The 26,741-nt window shown below is 44.5% G+C and overlaps 1 protein-coding gene and 1 long non-coding RNA gene across 3 annotated transcripts in view; one reads left to right on the top strand and one right to left on the bottom strand.

The window, feature by feature from the left end:
• Positions 1 to 14,649: 14,649 nt before the first annotated feature.
• Ntf3 (neurotrophin 3) overlaps positions 14,650 to 26,741 on the bottom strand; it is a 62,608-nt gene continuing 50,516 nt past the window's right edge. For both annotated transcript variants that reach the window (XM_047550502.1, XM_047550503.1), the window contains one exon: positions 14,650 to 15,756. In XM_047550502.1, the coding sequence (XP_047406458.1) occupies positions 14,962 to 15,756 (795 nt within the window). In that variant the 3' untranslated portion in view covers positions 14,650 to 14,961. The remainder of the gene's footprint in view (positions 15,757 to 26,741) is intronic.
• On the top strand, positions 16,394 to 21,113 carry LOC124983316 (uncharacterized). The gene is made up of 5 exons (XR_007108394.1): positions 16,394 to 16,570; positions 16,720 to 16,857; positions 18,490 to 18,549; positions 18,660 to 18,778; positions 20,510 to 21,113. It is a non-coding gene; the product is annotated as an uncharacterized LOC124983316 (long non-coding RNA).

The raw sequence follows: 26,741 nt of genomic DNA, 5'->3' as shown, positions 1-26,741 counted from the left end.
TAATTCATTAAGAAGAACAGATAAATTTTTAGTAGAAATGATGCATTTGCAATCAAAGTATTGACTTCTAGCATGGATTATGATATAATGCAATTAAAAGAAAGGAATGAATTAGATATTCACATTAGAAAAAAGATTTTCCTGCGTTTGCTGATTCAACATAAAACATTAACATTGACAAAGATAAAAGAACACTGGGGCATTGATTACAGACTGGCTAATGAGTATTGGCAATTCAAAGAGCATTTAAGATAAATCACTGTATTAAAAGAAAAATGAGGGCTGGCAGGTAACTCGGTGGTAAAGTGCTTGCCTAGCAGGCACAGGCCCTGGGTTCTAACCCCAGCTCCATCAGAGTGAAAAAACAATGAATGAAAGGAAGAAAAATGGAAAAGTTCTGATCTTTGCAGTTGATATATGAAAGAACCTTGATGGACTAGGTGGTCACATGGGGGCACTGAGTGCAGAAGGGCCTGTGTTTGAGGTATTGCTATCTGAATTTTGAAATTCTTAATGCTCGTTGAACAATGGATCCCATGTTTGCATTTTGCACTGGGTCCCACAAATGGTTATTATCTGGGTGTCCATTCGGGCTCCAGGTCCTAAGTGTCCCAAACAAAGAATTGAGCAAGACACACACAAGTAACAGACAAAATGAAAACATGGGACAAAAAGGGACAAAAAAACAGACAAAAAGGTGAAGGTGGAAGTAGCCCTCTGTAGGTAGAGTGGAGCAGGTGGAGCAAGAGAGAGAGGCTCAAGTGACTGATGTCTGGAAATTAGAGTCTTATATGCGGAACTGTGAAGTGTTCTCTTCTCTATTCTCTACTTGATTGAAGACCTTACCCTACTTGACCCCATTGATTACTTTATGATACCTGATTAGAAGAGTGTCCAGTTTTCCCCACTGGTTACTTTAGACAACATAATTAGAATACTATCCAATTACCCCCATTGGTTATTTCAGAACCTGTGGCAGGAGTTGTCACCACCTTGGAGGTTGCCATGGTAATGAGACTTATCATTAATAGGGACATGACTTATATTCCTATCTTGTCCCCCAGTGGCATCCTTCTTATACCCTGCCTCTGTCTACCTTATGCCTCGGCATCCTAAATTCCTACCTGACAAAATGACAAAGCCGATCTTGAGGAGTGGAATTGATCCAGCTTTGGATTATAGCCAAAGTAAGCTCTAAGAAGGTTTTCCCTTCAGAAAATGTGGGGGCCAAGCAATCCAGGAAGAAGGAATAGTATTAGCAAGACATGTAAGCAAGAGTCAGGGAGCCCAGATTACTGTAATCTAGAATTCTCTCCCTCCTCATGAGTAAAAGGAGAGAATTCCTCATGATGACTATTTGAGACTTGAGCTCTGAAGTTGGGGTGTGTTCTGAGTGCCAGCTCTCTTGTTTACCTATTGCTTATCAGGGAATCACTGCTTCTCTTGGAGCCCGGCCTCCTCATCTGTCAAAGGAGAAAGTTGTAAATTCAAGAGTCAGGATTCCATATGTCCACTATCTCTTTTTCTGGCATTACTTTCAAGCCAGAGTGGTGAGAGGCTGTTGTGTGTGATGAATGCTGGGTCAGAAAAGGACCCATGGATGCACAGGGTGGGGAACGGACCCTGCCACAGCTTGGAGATGGAGAAGTGCAAGTCAGGTATGAGAAAAAAGGAAAAAATCAGGCAGTTGGGCTCAATGTTAGCATGAGAGAAAAACAGCTACAGAGGCTGGGGTCACACTGTCAATGGTCCCAAATGCCCAACAAGGCATCTTGGACTGTAGAGAATGGGCACAGCCTGATAAAGTGACATTTGATGAAAAGTCTGAGATTATTGTCATTCAGTTGTTTGAGATGGGGAGGGAAGGAAGCCTACTTTGCTGTGCCCTGTGCAGCTTGGGTGAGCCCCTACCTCCCTTGTCAGCTGCATCTCAGTGCAAAGAAATGCAGAGGGCAGCAAGGAGCCCTGTGACCCTCAAGCCAGGACTCTGCTGTCTTCCTACCCTCCTCAGGGGTAGCAGCTTTGCTGCTCGGCCTGTGGGTGAGAAGGGGAGGAGGGTGGATGGCCTGAACCAGGGCTCATTGGTCCTGGAGTCTGAGAGAGGTTGCAAAGCCCAACCCGAAGATGCTGACTTCACAGGGCCTGACAGACATGCTGACATGAAGCAGGATCTGTGTCAAAAGTTCAGAAGGAAACATGACAGGATAAGAGGGAGAGGAAGCAATGTGGATGGCTAGATTATTCTAGGGCTGAGACCCAGCATCTGGATTTTCAGCTGTAAGAGAAAGAACAGGGACCAAAGTGAGCCTCTCACCAGAGCGAGGGGACCAGCGAACAGCCAGGGTGATGCTGAGTGATATGTCAAACCCAGATGAGGGGAATGAGCAATGAAGCAGCCCCAACACTTCTCAAGTCACTGACCTTCTCCAAACCTGGCTTTCAACCCTGCCAGGATGCCTGACCAGGTCTTTCCCTTCCACGTGACTTTGAATGTGTCTAGTTTCCAGGGAATGTAGTAGAGGATCTTGGGATCTACACCGGGGCTGCCACATCTGTTCATCTGTCTCCAGACAGACCTGGATCTACTTGATCACAATCCAAGTGGCAAGTGCACATGGTGCAGAGAACCTGAGGGTAGGCAGAGGAAGCTCAGATCCCTTCTGGAAAATGAGATCCTCGGGCACATGGTGGCTATTAAAGGCCTTTCTCCTACTTTTCCACCACATGGCATATTTCCGCAGGTGACCTGGCCTGTATGTCAAACCTATATGTCAACTCTCATGCACACTTTTCATTATGTGGAATGCCTTCTCCTATTTCTCTGTAGGTTTCATCTCCTCCAGGAAGCATTCCCCTTCCTTGTCCCACCTCCCTTTAGGTGAGATGAAGAGCCTCTCATTGCCCTAATAGTAAGCCATTGTTCCCTAATACAAAACTATGGAAACATTACCACCTTGTGTTTTATGCCTCCAGGGGGTTAGGTTCCAATCTGTATCCCCAAGGGGAACTCAAGAAGGGTCTGACACAGAGCAAGTGCTGGAGGTGGGTTGGAAGTGGCCAAAGATGCTACACTCATCTGAGGTTGTGTAGTAGACCAAGTCTTAGAATTGACATCTGTGGCTTAGAATGGACATAACAGACTGTCTTAGTTAGCTTTTTGCTGCTGTGACTAAAAGATCTGACCAGAACAATTGTAGTGGAGGCAAAGTTTATTTGAGGGTTTATAGTTTTGGAGGTCTCAGTCCATAGGTTGGCTCTATTCTTCAGGGCTTGAGGTGAGGCAGAACATCATGGGGGAAGAATGTGGCAGAGGGAAGCATTTTTCATGATGATCAGAAAGCAGAGAGAAAGACACCACTTGCCAGATACAAAACATATAGCCCAAAGTCATGCCCCCAATGACCACGTCCTCTAGTCACACCCGATCTGCTTTCAGTAACCATTCCGTTAATCCCATCAGGGGATTAATTCACTGATTGGGTTAAAGCTCTCCTAACCCAATCATTTCACCTCTGAGCCTTCTTGCATCGTCTCCCACATGAACTTTTGGGGGACACCTCATATTCAAACCATAACACAGGTTTTCATTTGTGTACACTGTATCTCTCCCACCTCTGCTATCCTGTGGTGGCTAACAGGATCTGAGGACAGACAGCAAATTACAAAAATCCAGCAGCAATCAGCTCACCCAGTCTTAACCAGGGACTAGCACACAGCAGGTCCTCCAAGCATTTTGCCTCTGAAACTGGACTGAAAGGACCAGAACAGGGCCAGTGCCCTTACAATCCCTCAGGAGCAGGGACAGAACACAAAGGGACAGAAGGTAGATGTTGCAAAGGAAATTCATGGAAATCACGATCCTCTGCTTCTCACCTCCTTTGGTGTTATGCATTATAGAGTAATTTTGCAAGCATTTAAAAAAAATCTTTCAGATTTAATCTGGACTTAAAAATTAAAAGCACTGGACTACCACGGGAGGAAATTAGGCAAGAAAAAAGCAACACTTCCCTTCAAGTGAAGGTGGCAATAAACAGAGAATTTATAGGTCTAGCCTCTGGATTTCCTTTCCTCAGAGCCTGAGCATAGAGGCCATCTCTCCATCTCTCGTGGGAGGAGGTCCATGTTCTGGAGTTTCCTAGATGCCAAGTACCCTGTGTGTCTGTCTGCCATCCTGACAACATCCCTGAGAGGTAGGCAGAGTAGATGATAGGCTGGGAGGTGTTAATTCAGTTGAACCAGTTATTAAAATGCCAAGGACTACTGTACCAGTTAAATGATTGTCACCTGAGCCTATTAGTGATCTCCACCTACCCTGGCTACTGGAGCTTTTCCTTGACGGCCTTGGGAATTTCCAATTATTCAACAAAAAAGACCCCAAGGAGACCACCAGGACCCTTCTGTAGCCTAGAGCTATCCACTGGTGTTCAGACCACCTGTTTCAATTAAAGACACCTTCACTATCACCCCAGAGGTAGGAATCAGCATTAATGCTATTTTATAGAAGTTTGAAATTAGGAAAATTGTTCCAGGTCACATGATTATGAGTGGTGAGATTAGGTTTGATCCTGCCTGACTTGTCATTGCATACCAGTCACAGAGTCAGACCCTGGAGGTCAGATAACCCCAGACTGAGGACTGCATGTGGAAACAGTCAGGTTTCTGAGAGGTACCTGAGAATGTAGAAATGGCTGGCAAAGTAGATGCCAGGTGAGATCCACAGGGCCCTTGCAAATGTTCTTATGCTGGCCCTTTTACAGCAGTATGGAATAATAGAATGTTTTGCACTAGCTGATGGAAGATCTGGTTCTCATCCCAGCTCTGCCCTACATGTTAGTTGTGTAACCTTGACTGGGTTGCCTAACCTCTCTAGCTGGCTTAGTAGGTTGAGACTGAACCTAGTTCCAGTGGCTTTTCTGAAGCTTCTCAAAGCCCACTCAGCTTGATCCCTCTTCTGTACAATATCAAAGCTCTCATCCCTGCCACTCATTCTTTAGGTAGCCTGATTTAGGTCCTAGAATACTTTGTTAATTGAGTCAGGAATGCTTTTATACCCTTTTGGGGGGGGGGGATCTGTGGGTTGTTGAGTACAAACAACTCAACTACAGTCTCAAGAAAAGTCACCTGAGTAGTTTTCTTGATGTGTACCTTAGATTAAAAGAAAGTTTCCTTGGGGTGCCAGAGGCAGAAACCTAGCCCTGGGTTGGGCCAACCTCCCCATCTATCTGGTTGAGCAGCTGCCAGCAGGAGCCAGAGGCACAGGAATTCAGGAGTGGCCCTGCCCACCTCCTGCTCCCCCAGGCCTTTGAGCATCTGGAGGGGGACGAGAGGGCCCACCCTGATAGCAGGAGACTGACTGCATCTTGTTCCTCTGGAATGGAACAGGTTTGACAGGGTAAAACGTCCCTCTGTGGACAGAAGCTGCACTGCGCCTTGCAGTTATGGTGAGAACCAGGTGTGAAAGTTTCTGATAAAAAGTTTTACTCAGTTGAAGGACAGAGAGGTGATTCCTTCATGAACTGGGCTGGGTTTGCACTTCTATTGCCAAAGCTTGGCTTTTGATTTTTGGTTGAAGATCCTATGCCTTAATTGGGATCATTAATTGCTCACAGTCTAGGAAAATATGTTTGGCTTCCCTTAGGCATACTGACATTTCATGCCTTGAATTTCACAGCAGCAAGCATTTTACCCATGAAAACATAATTACGCAACACCACTGTCACCCTCCCAAACTGTTCCCTACTCCTTCTTTGTCTTTTGCTGTTACATTTCTTCTACCTGACATTATCTTATCTACATATTTCCTTGTGTCTCTATTTTTTTCCTGCCATACCCTTTAGACAGTAAGCGCCAAAGGCCTGAGCCTCATCTGCTTAAATTTGTCATTGCATTAATCCATACCTAGGAAGAGAGCTGCCACATGGTGGGTCTCTTTTCCTCCTGTGTGAAACGGAGGAATGGCTGAATGGCTGAGTGACTGGTAAATCAATACAAGATGTCCGTTGTCTCCAAAGTGTAAGCATAGCCCTGGTTCATGACCTTGGGTTTTGGTTTTCTTAACTATATTTAAAACTTATTTTCTTCTATGGATATGGAAAATGTGGTATATACACACAATGGAGATTTATTCAGCCATAAAGAAGAATGAAATTATGTCATTTGCAGGAAAATAGATGGCACTTGAGAACACTATGTTAAGCAAGATAAGCCACACTCAGAAAGCAAGGGTCATATGTTTTCTCTCATATTTAGAAGTTAGAAAGAAAAAAGGAAAAGAAAGTGTGTGGGGGGGCATCTCATGAAAATCAAAAGGGAGATCAGAAGAGTAAAAGAAAGGGACCAGGGGGACCAAGGAGGAGAGGAAAAGGGGAACTACTGAGGATGATATTGGTCAAAATACATCATTATATTGTGTGCATGTATGAATATGTAACAACAGATAGCACCATTATGTACAACTATAATGCATTGATACAAAATACGGAAAAAAATGTTGTTTTCTTTCAATTTGAGTTCTCCTTCAACATTTCACCCATGGAATAAGGAAGTCTCAAATCTCTGGGCAGAAAAGGACACTATGATTTTACACTGTTGAGTCTCTTGCCTCCCCCAACTCATCACAGATGTCTGAACAACCAAGGAGCAGCACAGCCCTCCTCACTAATCCATTCTCCCTGAGGTTTGACACAAATCCTCTTCCTGCTGTAATCCCAATTTATGAAGGCTATTCATTCATTAAATTTGTACAATGAATATTGATTGAGTGCTTACTGATAGCCCAGGTGCTGTGCTCAGCATTTGGGATGAAAGTTGGACTCAAACCAGGATGACCTACTGACATATGGAGGTTTTAGCCAAATGGGGCAAAATGGTAAATAATTACACAAATTACCATATATCTATAATTTCAGTTGTGTTATGTATAGGAAATAAAAGGCTGGGTCCAATGAGAATATAAAATGGGGGAGGAGAGGCTGGACCACAAATAACTCAAGAGGAGATGTCCCTGAAGAAAAGGAATTTTTAAACTAAGACCAGAAGGCAGAGTAGGCTTGAATCAGATGAGGGGAACTGAGGACAAAGGAGGAATATTTAAGACAGAGGGAGTCATGACTGAAAGCTCTGGAGTGGAAAGGGTGTTTGCCTCCTCTCGGGATTTTACTAAGACACAGGTACATTTTATTTTCTTAACTGACCAAGAGGCTTCCCAGGACTCAATACCCAGGAAAAGTCCTAGCCCAGAAAATAGAGCTGCAGCAAGTTCAGTTTTGACCAGGATCTTTAAATGTCAGCTTCTGTCTTAATCTGTTTTCTGCTGCTATAACCAAATACCTGAGACCAGGTAGAGGCTAAGAATCACAGGAGCAAGGTGCCAGCCTCTGGTGAGGGCCTTCTTGTGATACCACATGGCTGTGGGAATCACGTAGCATGATAGAGAAACCAAGGTCCCTCTTCCTTTTCTTCTTAAGTCCCTAATGCCATTCATGGGACTCCACCCTCAGGATCTTCATCCAAATCTTCATTACTTCTCAAATACCATTAACATCCAAATACCTCCAAATACCATTAACATATGAATTGGGCATTAAGTTTCCAACACATGAACACTCAAACCATAGCATCTTCCCCAGAGGTGGCCTTTTCCTTCAAAACATAATCTGAAAAGTCTCTGGTGGTGGTATGAAAGCAGACTGCTAAGGTCCCATGTCATGATGGTTACCTGAGGATGTTGTTACCCCACCCCTCAATATATTCATTCCCTTCTCCTTAGCATTCTCCTAGCACTTTTCACAGCTTCCAACGTGATTCAGTGGGCAGGTATACAGCCCTTCTGAAATGGAGGCTTGAATCCTAGATCTCAGGGAGTCGGACTTCCCAACCCTGATTTGCTGATGTGTTTATTATGAGTTTGGCTTCCACTGAGCATAGTCTAGACCCATTTGTAGAAGTGGAGGCTCATTTATGCTGAATTATTTATGAATAAGTAGGGATCGTTCTTTCATATAATTTTAAGTTCATGTCTGTAGGGACCATTCTTTCATAATTTTAAGTTCATGTCTATCTTGATAATCAATTATCTATCGGATATTCTTTTCTTGTTGCTCTGTGGACACCTAAAATCCTTCATCTTGCTGTCTTCTTGAATTTGATATAGAACCATTAGGCCTCCAGAAATGGCAGGGTCATCTTCCTAATGCCTTTCTCGCTCACCTTCTACACCCCATTGGTTACCAAATCTCATTGACTGCATCCCCAGATGATGCTCGAATCTGCTGTACTCCCTAGATCTACACCTTCCTCTTGGTTCAGGCCTTCATTTATGTGATTTGGCCTTCATTTGATCACCAGTACTGCGTCCATCCATCAACTAAACTGCTACCGAAATGACTTTCTAAAAAGAACAAAAAAGAAAACAAACAAACAAAAGGCTGTTAAAAACCCTGTGGACTCCTCATTGCTTAATAAACCAGTGATTCTCCTAGTGTGTAGCAGCATCACCTGGGAATGTCTTAGACATGCAAATTCTTGGGCTCCACCCCATATCTAATGAGTCAGAGGCTCAGGTGATGGGCTCAGTAATCAGTCTTAACAAGCCGTCCAGGTGATTCTCTCACCCGTTAAAGTTAAGTGAACCCAAACCATAAAATCCAAACCTCATAGCCCTTCCCACCTGGCCTTGAATTAGCCCCTCCTGACTTGGCTATCTAGTCTTCCACAGTCCCGAAGTTCTTGTTAAAGCACACTTTGTGCTTCAGTTATCTTCAATTCTTTCCCTATCTCCACTTTGGTAGGCTGTTCCTGCCTGGAATATCCCTCTCCTCCTTCTTCCCTGCAAAACTCCGACTCATCTGTTGAGAGCCAGCTCAGAGGCCACCCCCTCAATGAAGCCTTATCTGACTGTCCCAGGCAGCCATTAGTTGCCCACTTTCCGGGCTCCTGTGGCTCTTTTGTTGACAACTTAGTTAAACCATTTTTATCCTAGATCTGGCTTCAACATAGGGAAAGACTTTCTATCAGATAATTAGAGCTGTTTTAAAATAGAGCAAGCTGGATGGCGAGGAGGTGCTTATCATGGGGCGTGGATATTGTCAAGGATACTCCGAACTGCTGTACCTGAAGGCCTCTCCCTTTCCACTCACTGCTCTTCTAAGGCGGAATAATAACTCTTGTGCTGAGTCTATAGAGTTGGGCATAGTGCCCAATACCTAGTAGGCATTTTGCAAAAAAAAGAAAAGTATCAAATGAATAAAAATAGATTTCTGCCTTATAAGGGAGCATGGATTACTGGATCTTAGAGTTCATGTCCAAATCTGAAATTCCTGTCTTCTATTTGCAAAAGACCCAAATGAATATTATAGAAGAACTAAACTTTACTTTTCAAGCAGATGCAATAACCACTTTCCCTCAGTCTGGTGATTCTTAGTGTTGGGTGAAGGATGATGGGTGTGGTATAGGACGCCCACTCCTCTTCCCCACCCTACCAAAAATCTGCATCTGCCACTGCCCTCAGGTAGAAGAAATGTTGGAATTCCTACTACATTGCCTCTATAATCTCACCCTGTGTGTCAATTGCACACACTCTCCTCACTCCCCTTACCCCACTGAAATCTGGTGGTGAGGGTCCCAGGAAGCACTCAGCATTCTTTCCACTGTCTTACAAGATTAGATTGATGTGCTTCTGAGGCCCAGAGACCTCTCAGGTTCCTACCTGTGCACTTCCCTTTACCAGTTGTATGACCTCAGGCAAGTTACTTCTTTCAAACAATGCACAGAAGGGTAAAAATGACAAAGGGATGGCATAACACTCCATGGAGATGCCCGCACAGTGCCTAACATGAAGCAAGCAGCCCATAAACGATAACCATTATTACTATTATTAGTTCTTTGGTTTCATCTTGTTTTCCATTGCTGAGTCCCAGCACCAGTTTCTAACACTTTCTTACCAAACTGGAAGGCCTACAACTGCAACTCCTTCTGTTTTGGCCGACAGACTCTGCCTGATATCTTTTCTGTTTGTAAATTTTCCACTCTGATCTGCCTGTTTGCTAGTCTGAAGCATGTTCATTGCCCATATGCTCCCCAGCTGGCTACCAGTTCACCCTCCTGAAGGTTAAACTTTTGTTCAGGAGCATTCTTTCTGAAGCATTACCTTCTCTTAAAAAAATGCAGTACATCTTTAGGATATGAAAGCACCCACCCACTCACACAACGCCATGGGAAAAGCTGTCTAACTCATTAGGTTGTTTTTCATACTTTCCCAATAAACGTTAATTTTTCTTGCTGACACTTATATAATATAACCAGCAATGTCATTATTGAACTCTATGACAATTCAACACAGCCAAACTCACCCGTGGAAGCCAGTTCCTCCAAGAAAAAGCTTTTGATGTCTTTGGACCATTTTTCTTCTCTGCCTCCTTGCTTCTTCCCCTCACCACTCCCCGCCATTCGTGCTTGTTTCATGGAGCCCCCATGCCCTGACACTCAGGAAGTCAAGGACTGAAGAAAACAAACCCATAGACCCTCAGAGCCCTTCTGACCTGTTCTGGGGTTCTGCTCTTCTGAGCTGGGCCAACCTCCGCCCACAGCCAAAAGAAAAACTAGGGCTCTGGTCAAGACAGAAGCATTTGCACTTCAACTTGCTGTGAAACACATGTGCTTTTTGAGTAGCCCACCAGCCTGCTGTAATGTGAGAAGGGCATGTGTAAGGAGTTTGGGTCTCCTTAGATTTGGGGGTGGGGATCTTGAGAGAGAAAGTTCCAGTTGAATCAGACTTCAGTGACTACAGCTAATCCTGAGTTTGTGAACAGAGCATGTGCAAGGCCCTCGGGCCAGCGTGCAGAGGGAGGGGTGGCCGTTGTGAGCAGTTGGTTGTGTCCTGGCTTCATAGCTCCCTTGTCGTGGGAGCCCATGGCGTGGTCGAGCAGAGCTGGAGCTGTGAGGTAAAGCCAGACCTAGCCAAGGACCTGGTATTAGCTTTGCACACCCAGGGCCTCAAAGCCCGAAGGCTGGGGGATGTGTCTTCCTGGTGAAGCCAGAGAAGTCTCCAGGTGACCATAAACTCACTACACAGACTTTGTTCCTGAACACATGTTCAAAGGTGATAAAATAAATGCAGATGGTCTCTCCAAGCTTTGGTGGAGGGCTTTTACATTGACTAAATGAACTATAAAGCACACATAGATACGCATGCACACACACAGGGCAAAGGGAAAAATCTTAAATAGTGCCAAACCCTAGGACATCAGTACCAACCTGGAGAGAGCACTGTTAGAGAGAGAGAAAGAGAGAGAATACAAGATAAAAGCTGTCCAATAAATTTGAAGAAGGAAACAGTACACCACATTACACATTTCAGAAAAGCACTAGACAGAATTTCTAGAAAAATATTGGAAGAATTATGAATACCTTCTCTGATGTGTAAACAGAAGGATTAAAGGCCAATTAGAAGACTGGGTCAGTGGTTTGCTTAGAGACCTGCAGAAGGGAAATGGGCAAATGCTACCCTAAGGTCCACCTCTCATGGGATAAGAGATGGATACAGGATGAATCTTCCACCATCTGGTTTAGAAATTCCCACCAGATTTCTAGAATGGGGGGCTTCCTGCAACCCCCTCCCCTAAGCTGATCATCATCATCACTAATTCTTACGGTGGCTTCTCACATGCCAGGGAATGGATGATTTTGCAAAACATTCTTATGAACAGACATTCTCTCCATTTTCTTGACAAGTAAACAATGGCACAGAAAGTAACCTGTTTAAGTTCACAGTCTATAAGTATGGAGAATCTTAGAGACTTGGGAGAGGGAGAAAAGAAGCTCCCATCAGTGGCCAACGGGACTTTCCATAACATTATTAAGGAAGCGAGGACCACCCAGTCCAGATACCATCCTGTCTGCAACAGAATCTCACGATGCTCAAGTTAGGATAAGGACTCATCCAAAGTCACACAGCTATGGGCAACATAGCTGACCCAGAGTCCATTTTCTCTTATCTAGTCTAGTTCTTCACAGTGCAATACCTATGAAGTCCCAACAAGAAACTAAGCAGTAAGGTGAACAGAGTTTGGAAATTTGGGGGATCCACACACTAGTCCTCCAAGGCCCTCTTATCTCAGAGATGGGCTCATTTTTCAGTCAATCATATTGGCAACTGTATACAGTGGATGGAAACAGGCCACCTTTCAACCTCAAGGAAGGCTGTGCCCTGGGTCCAGAAGCCTAACATGTTGGCTTTGGCAGCACCTGAACACCCTCTTATGCCAATACACTTTCTGAAATGGAGCTGGAAAATGCTTCATTGCCTTGACACCCAGAATGGAAGAGGCTGAGCCATCAGACAGCCTGCAGCTCAGAGAATGTTTTTAGAAGGTTTTCATCTATCTCTAGGTTCACTGTCTTCTCCAACCTGCACTTTTTCCAGGAGTATGTTGCTTCAAACTTGCTCTTGACAGGCTGGCAAACTCCTTGCATTCAAGGAGGGCCCAGGACTCAGCCCTGCAGTTGAGGGTCCTTGCCTTCCAAGGCAGGGGCCTGGGACTTCTATCACTCAAGCCAGTCAACCAGACCCTCTAGATAGGTTCTGGAATAGAGGTTCCAAAAGAGGACCCTATGGACTCCTCAACCCACGATCCTGAGGATGGTCTTGTGACAGACAGGCTAGGCAGTTTAGTGAAGCACTTTAACAGGTTGCTTCAGGTTCCCAGAATCCACTGTCAACTGGACTGTAAAACTCCTTCTTTAGGTTCTTGTGTTGAGAAACTTGTCTGACCACAGCAGTGCTAATTAAAACATCCAGACCCCAGCTCTACAGATGCACCCCAGCTGTAGCATCTCACAGCCTGCTGGGGGCACCACACCCTCGCGGGAGGCCAAGAGGAAGGCTTACCAGTCACCTCCCAGGGATGAGCTCCTGAGAACTGGGCCTGGTTGATCAAGAAACTCCCAATATACTATCATCTGGCTTATCCTGTCCTTGATGTAGGCTCAGTTGAACAGCAGCTACAAGAGGTTTCCACACAGAGAATCATGCTTTTCATTTCTCTAGGACAGCAAAGTTCACGCTGAAATGTAATGCTGCCAGGTTGAAGCAGTAGGGAAAGGAAGGATTGAAAGGGATTGGAGGTTGTTTATCATCCAAACATGGATCTGCCTCTTCACTCTGCCAATTTCCTGCTAAATGACCATGATCAAGTTAAACCCACGAGTCTCAGTTTCTTCACCTGTAAACTGGAGATGCAAAATGGTTCCCTCAAAGAATGTGTGGCAAATAATGGTAGCACTGTTTGAAAGCATCTGGCACATAGAAGGGACATGGTAGACTCATTTCCTGTCCCTAGGTTATGCATTCAGAATCAAGCACAGTATAATGATGCTCTAACGAAAGCTGCTATCATTTGCTGAGTCTACCTTGAAAGCTTATGCCACATAAAGAACACGTGTTCTATATGGCTGAGTATTGGAGGTCTCAGGAAGACAGAGTACACATGGGCCTTAAATGAAAGAAGAGTACTCCAGGTCAGGCACAGGACAGGGGTTCAGGGCAGTAATGATAGCTTCCATGTTGGATTAGTGGGCACCTTTATCGCTGGCAAATGGGAGATGACAGTCCTTATGCTCCAGCCCCAAGAGTTCCAACTGCTTCTCAATCTGACAGGGCATCAACAAACTCCTTAGGGGGTCACCAATGGTGTCCCCTCAGGCCTGCATGGACAAGATAGGGGAGGCCATCACCACAGTGACCTCTTGTCTATTGTGGACCTCTGTGGAGACCCAGTGGGCACCAAGAAGGTCTCTTCCATTTGGATCTTTTATATCTCAATGTGGTGAATCAATCAACAATAATGTAAAGGTTGAACATAATACCGAGGAAAGAAGAAATAGGGAGGGAAAGGAAGGAACTCTCCAACACCTACTCCATGCGAGAAAGTTCAGAGCAGGTACTTAACCGGCCTATCAGGTTTCCTGGGAGGTAGGCCAGAATCCCCATCAGATTCTGACCCCAGGAAACCCAGGCTCACTGGGTTGATCAGGTCAGAGGGGAGGAGCTGGAAATTGAACTAAAGTCTGACTCCAAAGTCAGAGCATTTTCCAACCACTCATAGATCAGTAGGGGAGGCCAGGGGCCAAGAGAGTCTGCAATGAGAAAATTTATTTTCTGGGTATAGATTATTCATGAGCCATTTCAGTTTGCTTCTGGGTAGCCATATAATTATTCTGTTACGGTTTGATCCCCAGCATCACACACAAAAAATTATCCTGTTATGAATAGCTAGAAATTTTTTCCTACGTGCCTAAAAGGATGAAAACCACTTACCAAAAGCAAAACAAAACCAAAGCCAAAAAAAAAAAAAAATCCAACCCTTAAACAACCCCCAAACAACAAATGTGCTGAAAAGAAACTTCCAAAACTTATATTGCCAGGTTCGTTGTTATTGGCACAAATCATAATTCTAATTGGCAAGACCAAGAGTAGAGAAAAGCAAGTAAGTACTTGATGGTGTGCTTGCTGGCCAGGATGAAATGTTAATAAGCTCAAAGCTACAGGGTATAATTTCAATGGAGGCCATAATAGTTCTTTTAATTAATTAATCCAACATGGAATATACCAGAAGGGGGATATCACTGTGTTTATACACAACGCTGACATCATCTGATTTTAACAAGTTTACTAAAGCGACAGTCATGGCCTTGACAATACTGAATGCAAAGTACTGGTGTACATAGATTTTACAGAAAGGCTCCTGAGAGCCAGATCACAAAACAAGATTAACAGATGGGAGAGGCCTGAGGGGAGGCAAGCACACTGACTTTATTGAGAAAAAAGCTTATATACTGTAGGGTTGCTGAAGTTTAATAAATAAAGGTCAACTTATAATATATAAAAACAATATAAACATTTATATGCTACATGCATATCATATAATTTAAAGTAATAATTTATATATGGGGAGAGATGCCAATTCATGTTCTTCCGATTTTTCTCGACAAGGCACACACACAGGAAGTGTCTATTCGTATCCAGCGCCAGCCTACGAGTTTGTTGTTTTCTGAAGTCAGTGCTCGGACGTAGGTTTGGGACGTTTTGCACTGAGAGTTCCAGTGTTTATCATCGATGCCCCTGCAACCGTTCTTGACTGGCCTGGCTTCTTTACACCTTGTTTCATAAAAATATTGTTTGACAGGAGAGTTGCCGGTTTTGATCTCCCCCAGCACTGTGACCTGGTGTCCCCGAATGTCGATGGCCGACGACTTGTCGGTCACCCACAGACTCTCACTGTCACACACTGAGTATTCCCCTCGGTGACTCTTATGCTCTGCATACCGTTTCCGCCGTGACGTTCTGTTGGCCACCACGGGGTTGCCCACATAATCCTCCATGAGATACAAGGGAGGGGGCTCCAAGGGGGTACTGTCGCTTAGCAGGACTCGGGGGGAACTGTAGCGTCTCTGTTGTCGCAGCAATTCGGTGTCCGTTGCAATCATTGGCTGGAATTCTGACCTGGCAGGTTCTCCCTGCTCGGGCTCTCGGGCAGCCTCTGCTTTCGGCAGGACGCTCTGGTAATTTTCTTTAACGTCCACCATCTGCTTGGAGAGCTTGTTTTTCAAAATATCTGCCTGGATCAGCTTAATAATCAGGGAGTTGAGCGAGTCTTCTGGCAAATTCCTTTGATCCATGTTGTTACCTTGGATGCCACGGAGATAAGCGAGAAATATCACATAAAACAAGATGGACATCACCTTGTTCACCTGTAAGATCTGAAAAGGAAACAACGGGTGTTAAAGGCAGGCTGCGGCAGCTGAGTCCATGTCCTTCTGGCACCAGCCACCTGAGGCTGAGAATCCCAGAGTGGGCAAAAGAGAGAGGGCACCACCATCCCAGGTAAGCCACAGAACTCCTGGGCATTCAGAAGGGGCTCTTTCCCCCACCCCTGGGAAACACTGGGGAATGCACACCAGATCTTCTGACTGATGGCTCTCTTAGACAGGCAGCACCGACTGCCTTTGCATTCAGTGTCTGCACTATCCTGCAGCCTTCTGCTGTGCATGCACGACGTCCTGCCACTTCTTTAAACATCCCTTGAGCCTGGAAAGTCAGCTCTACCTTGGCAGACTCTGAAGACTTTAAACCTGAGAAATATAAATGTGTAGTTACATTCCTTTATCAGCAGCAGAGCCTTATCATTGTCTCAAAAGACATAATTCTATGACTCCCCAATCCCAGCCCCTGAGACCTTCAAAGGAACACACTGAAGGCAGGGATTGGGTCGGTTGCCTCTATATTATGAGATCAGAGATGGGCCCACCCCCGTGGCCAGGCCAAACCTGGTAAAGTCTGTTCTCTTGCTCTTGTAAATGAACAGGCAGAGTCACTACCCACGCTGCAAGAGAGCCTGAGTTTCAGAGCATTCTGCTAAGCTCTCAGATGAACATGTATCACCAGGCCACTCAGCTGATCTGATCAGCCCCCAGAGACTCTCTTCTCAGAACGGCAGCCCTGCAAAGGTGCAGCCTGAAGAAGGAAATGTAGCAAAAACCAGTTCAATTTAACTGGCTAGCCTTGCCCTGAATAGTAAGTCATCCTTGGTTCATTTCTCCTTCTGTGGATTTTTGAAAGTTTCCATTCCAAAGTGTTTGCTTGAGTGGTTCTATTTCTAATTCTACTATCTCCTTGTTTAAAAGGCACTTGAATCTATCGGTGTTCTCTTTCTGTTGCCATAGTGGAGTCTCAACACAGGGCTCCCGTTGAGTCCTTGTGGACTTCTAGAGCTGATCTCCAGACACCTTTCTTGCTGGTCTCTCCCTCACTGGAGCAAAGCCCAGACCTTCCGAGGGTTCGCAGTGGAAGGGGATTCTCAGGTAAAGGGGGTAGCTGAGCTAGTGTTCCTCACCTGGTTCATACTACCTACACCCACCTTGAGGTATTCATTCTTTAATTATCATTGCTTCCACCTCACTGACCCCAGGGATACATCACTTTTAAACATTCTGTCTAAACATGGAAAATAAAAACTCTTCTCTTGGTTCACCTTTGGTATTTTCAGAAAGACTTCACAAAGTCCAGGGGGAAAATAGAGAGGAAATAAACAAAGGTGACATGAGAAAGAGTTCTTGCCCTGCTTCACAACACCAATGTCTGAGCCTGCTCCCAGGTCACAGACATGGCCTCCTTCCTGGTCTGTCTGAAATTCTACTAGCTCTCTTGTTCCCAAAGGCCAGCAATTTTGCAAACACTATATTGGAACTTCCTCCTCCTGGCTCCTGGCCTGCCTCTGTGATAAGGGAACCATCTTCCTTCTCTGGGAACCACTCTCTGGACAGCTGACTCTGTCAAGGTCAAAGCTAAGAGAAGGATTCTAGCACAACTACCCACCCCTAGAGAATGCTTAAGGAATTGTATTATCCCAGGAAAATGGTTCCCACAGGATAATTAATATACTCTGTGGAAAAGTATTATTTCCTCCGATCTTTCAGGTCCAACAAAATGGAACTTGGACACACAAAAGCATGGGTTATATGCCACTAGAATCACCCCCCCCCCAAAGAATACAGCCACAATAAAGTCATTTGGAACTGAAAGTCTATCAAAAAAATTTTTTTTAATTTTGCTAAAACCCAGCTACTGTAAGTTACCTGTTTATAGGGAAACAAATCAAGGAGATGGGAGGGATGGATAAAAAGAACTTCTAATCTAATGTCTTTATTTTTGTGTGAGTCAGCTTTCTATTACTACAACAAATACCTGAGATAATCAACTTATAGAGAGGAAAGGCTTATTTTGATCCATGGTTTTAGAGACTTCTGTCTACAATATTTTAGCTCTATTACTTTGGGCCTATGGTGGCATATCCTGGTGTGGTAGCACAAGGTAGACCAAAATCACTTAAAACCAGGAGAAAAAAAAAGAAAGAGACTGGGGTCCCGAAATCTTCAAAGCCAACACTCCCAAGTGACCTAAAGAGTTTCCATTAACATCAGCTCCCCAATACATCAAGCTGGGGCTCAAACCTTTAACACATGGCCTTTGGGGGACAATCCAGATCCAAACTATAGCAACTCTAGATAAGAAAAACCCAAACTACAGTTTAAAGAAGAAAAAGGGAAGTGGGAGGGTTCTCTGCACTCTGGGTCTGACCTCCCTTTTGTATTGTAGAATGATTGGGCTCACATGCCCCATGCTCCAACTTCAAATCACTATTTCTTGCTATCTAAATAAGCTTTACAATGTACATGCACATACTGTTCTCTTTACCTTATCCACTTTGATGACCTCTCTTGTTGAAATTATACTCATTCTTTATAAGCTGACTTTTCTGTAAAGTTCCCCCAAGATCCTCAACAGTAGCAACGATGCCTCCTTTGCCTGCTCTCAGCCATTCTCCACATGGCCACTGAGGCATCCCCTAAAGCATTATGTAGTGTGGGTATTACCCAATTAGCATTAGTGTGGGCCCTACCCAATTCTGTATCCATACTCTTTCTTACCATCAGATCTAAAACCTTGCCATGATACTTTGGAATAAGCAGTGGGAACACATCATATACAGGCTGGTAAGTGTTTCTAAATTATTTTCAAGGCTGCATCAAACCCCACAGGCTTCTTGTGGACTCCATCTTGATTATCTGCTATTAGATGCTTTTTTTTTTTTTTTTTTTCATAGAGAGCAAGCCCAATAATGTTGCTGACGGGACTTCCTAAAACACACAAGTTTGAAGTTGGAAAGGAATCTAGACAACCTCCTCATTTTTACTGATATGGAAACTGAGATCTGGAGTGATGGTGAAGTCAGATTGCTAATTAATGAGAGAGCGATAGCGGACACTGGGTTCTTAGGCTCAAAAAAATCATGTTGCTTGTGCATGATCAGGTTACTATGAGGAGTAAATAATGAATTTTCTATGAAAGCACTTAGGACAGTACCAGCACATAGCAAGTACATTAGAAATGTTAACTTGAACATGAACCTGAGTTTGCAACTGGAGGGGCCCTTGCTGTATGTGCATGTGCAGGACCAAGCATCTGGAGAATTTCTTTCTCTACATCTGGCTGACAGCAATCTAAACCAGGATGGTCTCCACGAGGCTTTCTTTCAAATGCCATTGCTCACAAGTGATTGGATCTCAGACCAGCCACACTGGTTGTGGAAGAAGAAAAGTATCATGGACTTGAAGCACAGAGAATGGAGAAATTAAGGATAAGTGTAGGAAAGCGTGAAGTGAGGCTTCTGAGCCTGCTGGGAGTGAGAGGAGGCTGATCTGGTCTTTTTTTGGTCACTAAGACCTTCATTTACCAGCCCATCTCCTGGAGTGGGATTTTCCTAGGGACTGTTTCCCTAGAGTGGGAAATGGAAACAGGCAGTAGCGGTTCAACGCAGGCAAGGCACAGCAGTTCTGCCCAAGGGGACTTCTACTGCTCACAGTCCTTTGTAGAAACCCCCATGTAAGCAATTATCCTACTGTATTAGTATTGTCAGTGTGTCTCCTCCTAGATGACAGAGACCATTATCTATTTTCACCCACAGATCCCTGATGCCCAGCACAGGGCTGCACACCCTGCAGAGTTTCGATGTTGCTTACTGAATGAGTGCCTGTGAGGACTGAGACCTGCCCAAGGCACTGCTCACGGGCCTGCATGGGCTCCTGCCAAGCCTGGGTTTGGAAGCCAATCAACTCTGCCTTCTTTTCCCAAAGAAAATACAGGCCCTGGCTCTGAAGCAGGCCATGGGTCCCCAGGCTCTTCTTGGCTATAATTAGAAAAAGACCTGTTAAAGACCTCAGTAAAACCCCCTTCCTATACTCTCCCTAGTGCCCATTTCCCCTGCTCAGAGTTTTCCAAGATCCCGACCAACATGCACATGCTGTTTTCCTCGCTTAGAAATGCTTTCCCACATATGGTGTTTTCTCAGTCCCCAGAGCAACATTCCTACAAGGTTTCACCATCCCTCAAAATACTCAAAAGAGAGCAATTTCTGATTCCTCCTTTTTGGCTCAGTTTACAATACACACAGAGGGTTTCTGGGTATCCATGAAGCAGCTGAAATGGAAAAGGAAGCTAAAGTAGAGAGTGGTACAAGATCTGAGCCCAAGGCAACCTGTGTCTGTCCTGACATGTGCGGAGATGGGGATATACCTTTGGGTTCCAATTCACCTGTGCAGAGCTAGCCTCCCTACACAGGAGCACCCACTCCTGACCATGGGCCCATAGACCCCTTTTACTGCACATGTATGCAGTAAATGTTTATCCTGGTTAGAATGAGATCAAGAAAGAAAATGCTGTGGGCTGCCTAGTTAGAATGAGCACTGGTGCACATGAAATCTCTAATGCTGATTGCAACCTCACTGAAGTAGGCATTTTTACATATTCCATTTCATATGGGGCAACTGGGGCATCCAAGTTACAAAAGTAGCTAGTAAGCAGCAGGATGAGGATTTGAGTAGTCTGGTGCTAGAGAGTTCATGTTCTTAATGATTATATTATGCTATGTCTGTCTTCTCTGCTCTCGTTCTACAGAATTTATTTCCAGAGGAAGTTCAAATTCCAAACTGGACCCAGGGAGCCAGGACAGCTGCCATTCAGCAGGTTGAGAGCCACCCCACGAAGCTCCAGTCCTAAGCAGAGTTTCTAGGAATCTGAGGCTACCACTTGCTTTCTCCTCCCCATATTCAATATGAAAGCATTGCTCATGAAAGTAAACACAATTTGGTTGACCCTTGTCCCTCCTGGGCCTAATACTCTCCAAAGCGGTACCTCTGGAGGTCACCATCCTTGAAGAAGTCACATGTTGTATGGGACTGAGCACTTGGATGTACCAACCCATGTCCTGGGTCTATGGCCAGCCCTGGATACCTGGGTGACTTACAAAGGCAGAAAGGATCTGTTTTAATTTTTCTGAGAGGAATCATGAGATCAAATGTGAAAGCAGTTTTTAAGTTGCCAAATTTTGAATATACAAATTCAGGAGATTCATTATTTCTTGTACAGTCACATCCTCTGGAGGCAACTGTGTCCTCTGGTTGGGGTCAAAGAGGACACTGTTCAGCTGCATCCAGAAGGGCCCAATTCTCTGGAGAATTTCTGTGGCTATGACACCGTCTCTGACTAATGCTAAGGGCTGCAAAGACTACATCCTGCCGGATAACCCTAATATCTTGCTCGGGGAGAGCAAAGGGAGAGAGGTGGGAAAGCGATAGATTTAAAGCAGAATGACCAAAAGGAAAGGAATGTAGTGGAAATATTAAACTAAGACCTTATAAAAGACCAGCTGAGTTGTTCCCCAAATCTTAATTGCCAAATTAATTCACATTGGCTTCGTTCTGATCACAGGTCCTGAGGCCTCAAAATTAGCCAGTGGGGCCACATGAAGATGTTCTGACCCATGACAAGGCTGGGAACTGGGAGAGAGAGATCGATCTTGGTGGAGCCTCCATCTGGGGTTGGTCTGGTTTGGGTTAATCGCTTTATTAATGATCCGGAAGTAGAGAGAGGGAAAAGTGGCAGATTAATTAAAATGCACAGATGACGCCCAGAGGGAAGGTGCTACAAACACCAGTGAGAACAGACCAATTAGGCTCCAGCACCCATGGGGGTTGGCAACCTGGAAATAGCATGGTTCGATTCAAACTGGAAACATGCAGGTCAACTCACTGGGGGCAAGATGCATCCAAAACCAACAAGGGAGGGAAGTGCTTGTAAAAGATGAAGGGAGGGAGAGACTTGGAATTGCGACCAGGAGTAAATGAGAAATAACTCACATGAATGGAGCTGTGTGGTTTCCACAGCGCCCTCTTCCCTTCCAGTTCTACGTGTTTTCATTTCATTCACTCTTAGCACACCGTGATGGTGGGGTGTGCCCTGACACTTCCTGTCTCATGAAGCACAAAAAAGACAAACCCAAAGGGAGGGCAAGGAACAGAGTCATGATCAGAAAGCAGGGCAGTGACTGCTGCCAAAAGATGCAGACCAGCATGCTCTAAATTTACAGAACACCAAAAGCAATCAGCTGCGCTCTCTGCCTATATTTGGCGAGAACTCATTTGAGATCCCTGGGCACCGGGCAGGTCTGCATCAAACAAGGGAGAGCAGTGCCAGGGAAGTAGATTCCTATCCACTTTCATTCTCCTGGCAGTGTTAAAATGTAACTCTTGAAACTCATGGTTCAGAAACTGATTGACAGGGCCAGAAACAGGACAAGATCCTCAAAGTTCAGGGTATGTCGGTTTCCCAGCAGACGCAGGGCATGTGTTCAACTGAGATGGCACATTCCAGGATGAAATGAAATAAAATAGAGAGCCTCGGAGGGTTGACTCACCTCTCTTAGAAAGGAAGCCATACAATAAATAGGGACCCCTAAATGGTAGAGAAGGAGCCTGTATTCCTAAAGACAACTGAATGTACTGAGATAGAGGTGGAAAGCTGTTGAGTTTACTCTGTACAGCTGCTGGAAGAGGAATTTTTACATTGTTCAAAGCATACCCAACTCTGGCCCCAAGGCAGCGAGCGATGGAAGGTATGGCACATGTCAAAACAATGTGCACCGGCAGCTCCAGGGAGGAAGGTAGTGCACTCTCTCCCCAGGCCAAGGAGTCCCTGGGCTTAGCCCCATCTTGGCAGAGAGATCTGAAAGGAGCTTGGTATGCCGACAGGAGCCCCAGGAAACTAGGATTTACTTGATCCTTTGCATACCACTAACATGGCCAGAGGGGTGGACTAGGAAGGACTGCAGAGAAAATCTGAGTCAATTCAGCTACTGGCCATAATGGTATTATTTAGTAAATTTAGTTTTATTTGTGTGGGGCATTCACATTCATCTACCACTGTGCACACAGGGTTGCATGCATGGGCTTGTATACACACACGCACACACACACACACACACAGTTACACACGTCTGATACTCCTGGTATGAGGATGGATGGGTTATAGTCAGCCTATTTTCAAATAGTATCATTTCACGTTGTCAGACATTCTGATTTGGGGTTATTTTCTGCATCTGGGTTATTTCCATTCTCTACGGGTGAAAACACACCAGGGAAATTTGCTTCACATGCACCAACTACTGGATACAGTGGGCATTAAAAAATAACTCTGGCTCCAGAAAATAACCACCCCAAGTTCACCTGTTTATTTTAAATGTATGCCTCTAGTGTTGGGTTCTTGGGTCAAGCAGCATATACCTTGCCTGAAAAATGCTAGACAACTTAAGTAATACTATCACAAGGTAGGCAACTGAGTAATTGATTTTTTAAGACTTAGAATAAGGATGAAAATGCTGCTGCTGCTGAAGTATCTATCTTGTCTACTTAGCCAAGAATGAGTTTCAAAATGGCAGAATAAAAAAGCTGCTATGTCTCAAGAGTTGGAAGCTAAGGGAACCCCCAAAGCAGGACTTCCATTCAATCCACTCTCTGGTTGCCTCTTCCAAACCAAGACCGCTGCAGCTGGCATTCTCTTTGCATCAACCATGACAGCAGCAGCGTGGACGGGATCAACAAACCATACTGGCCTGGCCCAAGAAGACTTGGCTGCAGTCCTCCTGTGGCTTCCTCCTTTGTGCTCAATGATCAGGCCTGTGTCAAATATAGCCCTTTACATGGTCCACTCACTGCCCAGACAGCCTCCTTCCACTAGGATGAGCACTGGCTCACTGAAGCACAGGTTTGGATGCTCTGTCCAGGAAACCATGCTGTCAGAAGACCGTACTGTCAGAAGACCGTGGGGGCCACAACTATCTTTCACTCTGCTAGGCATCTCTCTGTCCACTCACCATGGCCACCATTATTCACCTGAACACTTTTTTTTGTTGGGGGGTATCGGGGATTGAACTCAGGGGCACTCAAGCACTGAGCCACCTCCCCAGTCTTACTTTGTATTTTATTCAGAGAAAGGGTCTCACTGAGTTGCTAGCACCTTGCTTTTGCTGAGGCTGGCCTTGAACTCATAAGCCTCCTGTCTCAGCCTCCTGAGCCACTGGGATTACAGGCATAGGCCACCATGCTATTCACCTGAACACTTTTACAGACTGGAAACTAAGGCAGAATAGAGGTTTATCTGGTGATTTTCTACGTCCATTCTCACCCACTCATGTAGTAATGCTGAGATGTACACACAAGAGAAAACCAATCTTTCATCCAAATTAAGACAATGTGGCAGGTGCTTAATAAACACAGACTCCAATTTCAAGTAGTCTAGTGACTTTCTGGGCAGTGGGGCAAGACTAAAAACCAACCCAGAGCTGCTCCTCTGAAAGCAATTTTGGCATAAACACTCTAAACCCAAAACTGCCTCTAATCACAGACACAAGTCCTAATGATCCCTTGTAAGAAAGGCTAATGTTCACTGAGCCTCACCATATGCTAGACATTGCGGAACACTTAACGTGGATTATCTCAGCTAATCCTCACAGATACAATTATTATCCCCACTCTGCAGCCGAGGAAACTGAGGCTCAGAGGGATTAAGTAATTTTGCCCAGGTTTACACATCAATGGAGAAGCAGAGCCAGGATTCAAACCCGTCTGTGTGACCCCACAGCCCAAAACTTGTAGTCAATGTGATATAACTTCCCAATTCATTGTCATCCAAGGCACCTGTCTCTTCCTTGCAGCATACTCAGCAGTGAACACCCTGCTGGTACCAATGCTTCTTTCATTTTCTAGAGAAATACATTCAGGACAGGTCCTCAGAAATGTAAAGAGGACACTGCCCAGTCCAAGACTGCCATCACTGATTCATAGTGGCTGAGAAGTTTATTTATTCAACATGTGGTTAGTGGGCTCCTTTACTTGAGTTTTCATTTCTCAAATGTAAAATTTTTCCTTTCCTCTTCCCTCATTTGATGGCAAAGACAACCAAGAATCCAAGGATTCTTTTCAAAAATTGGCCAGAGTGTTGAAGGTGAGACAGTTCTGACTCTGGTTTCACAGGCTGCAATCTTTGTAGTTGATGAGGACAACGAGAATAATGTGAACATCTAGCGAATCTCCTGCTTGGTTTATTCATTAAACCAACTCTGCCACTGACAAGCTTTGTGTCTGGAGGAGAATAATTGCTTATCGGGGGGTCTTAAATCTGAGAGCAAATTTCTCTCACAAGGGTGTCACTGGTATTTTGGGCAAGAGAGGTTATTATTCAGTTGTGCCCCATATGCGAGTAACTTGGGTTCTCACCTACTATAAGTCCATCATGTTCTCCAGTCATGGTGACAACCAAAAAAAAGAAAGAAAGAAAAAAAAAAAAAGAAAGAAAGAAAGAAAGAAAAAAAAACTGCAATTTTCTAAATACAGATGGGGACATCTCACCACTCCTGGTTAAGAACCACATAACATGATGCTGGTGGACTTCATTGTTTTGGGATTGTTGATCCATTTTAGAATGTGATCGAAACTAAAGATCTTTCTGCTAAAAATACTCAAGAACACATAAAGAAAAAAAAATTTGCAAAAAATTTCACTATGGTTCATGGACTTCCTAATGACCAACCCAGCAGCTCATTGATCCTAGGTTTAGAATCCTTGAACTGAAGAATTTCAAAGATTCTCTCTGGCTGGAATAAATACCCCATGCTTCTATTACTCTGTGCCAATCCTGAGTCATTTCTTCACCAGACCAAACCATTCCCATTACCAGTCTCATTTTCTGGTCCTCTCTGTTTCTCTTTGTCCCTTTGGAGTTTTGGAGATAAGGAACTGGAATCATAATCTACTAGGATTCTTGTATAACAAGAAGAGTATAGAGGAAAAGTGACTTGCCAAAATGAAACAAGAAATGAGAGCAGATCTAGAACTAGAACCCAATTTTACAGAGAACCAGTCCTAACCTGCTTATCCAGAGCCTCACACAGAACAGTACCTTTAAGTACAAATGGAAGGAAGAAACATTTGCCAAAAGGGCTTCCTTGAGGAAGCCCCTAGGAGGCCAGGGCACACATGTATGTGACAACACTATACCATGAAAAGGTTAGGACCTTAGCAGCATTTTCAAGCCCAAGAGGTCACCCCTTTGCATCAGGGCTGACTCATGATTGTTTTGACCAATATGGTATAGCAAAATCAGTGTTATGTAATTTCTAAGACTAGGTCATAAAGGTTCTGTGTCCTTGGACTTGTCCTCAGAACTCTGAGCCACCATGTGGGTCTAAGGGTTCAGAGGCCACTGAGTTGGAGAGGGTTCCCTGGACAGGCCAAGACAAGTCTAATCTTTTGGCCATCTCTGATGAGGCAGTAGTGCTGCAAGTGAAACTGACCTGGATGATCCAGATTAGTCTATCTTCCAGATGAATGTCACCACATTAACTCTGTTATGGCTACATGTCACAGAAAAATCACCCAGCCCACTTCTACCCAAATTCCTGACCCATGAAATCAAGAGAAATGATAAAATAGTTGTTTTCCTAAGTTAAGTTTTGGGGTGGCTTGTTATAGTGCATAAGAGAGGCAAACAACCTTAGCTAAAAAAAAAAAAAAACTACTGGGAATTAGAGGTGCTGACTTTTAGTGTTAATAAAGACATTTTATAAAATTTGTTCAGAAGGGTCCGATTAAATTCCTGGATGATGGATCTAAAATGGATCTCTAAGATCATTACCAGTGCACTATTAACTACTTGAAGCTGGAACCACAAAGAACATGGAACTTCCTTGGTCCTGTCAAAGTGAAACCCAGTTGAGCTTCTGTAACCCTAACAGGTCTGACTGCAAGTAATAAAGGAGAGTGTGAAAGTGTGTGCCTACATGTTTGTGTGCATG

This window comes from Sciurus carolinensis, chromosome 4 (genome assembly GCF_902686445.1).
Source record: "Sciurus carolinensis chromosome 4, mSciCar1.2, whole genome shotgun sequence".
NCBI lineage: Eukaryota > Metazoa > Chordata > Mammalia > Rodentia > Sciuridae > Sciurus > Sciurus carolinensis.
Note: the sequence above shows the minus strand (reverse complement) of the source record. Positions and strands in the feature narration are given on the sequence as shown.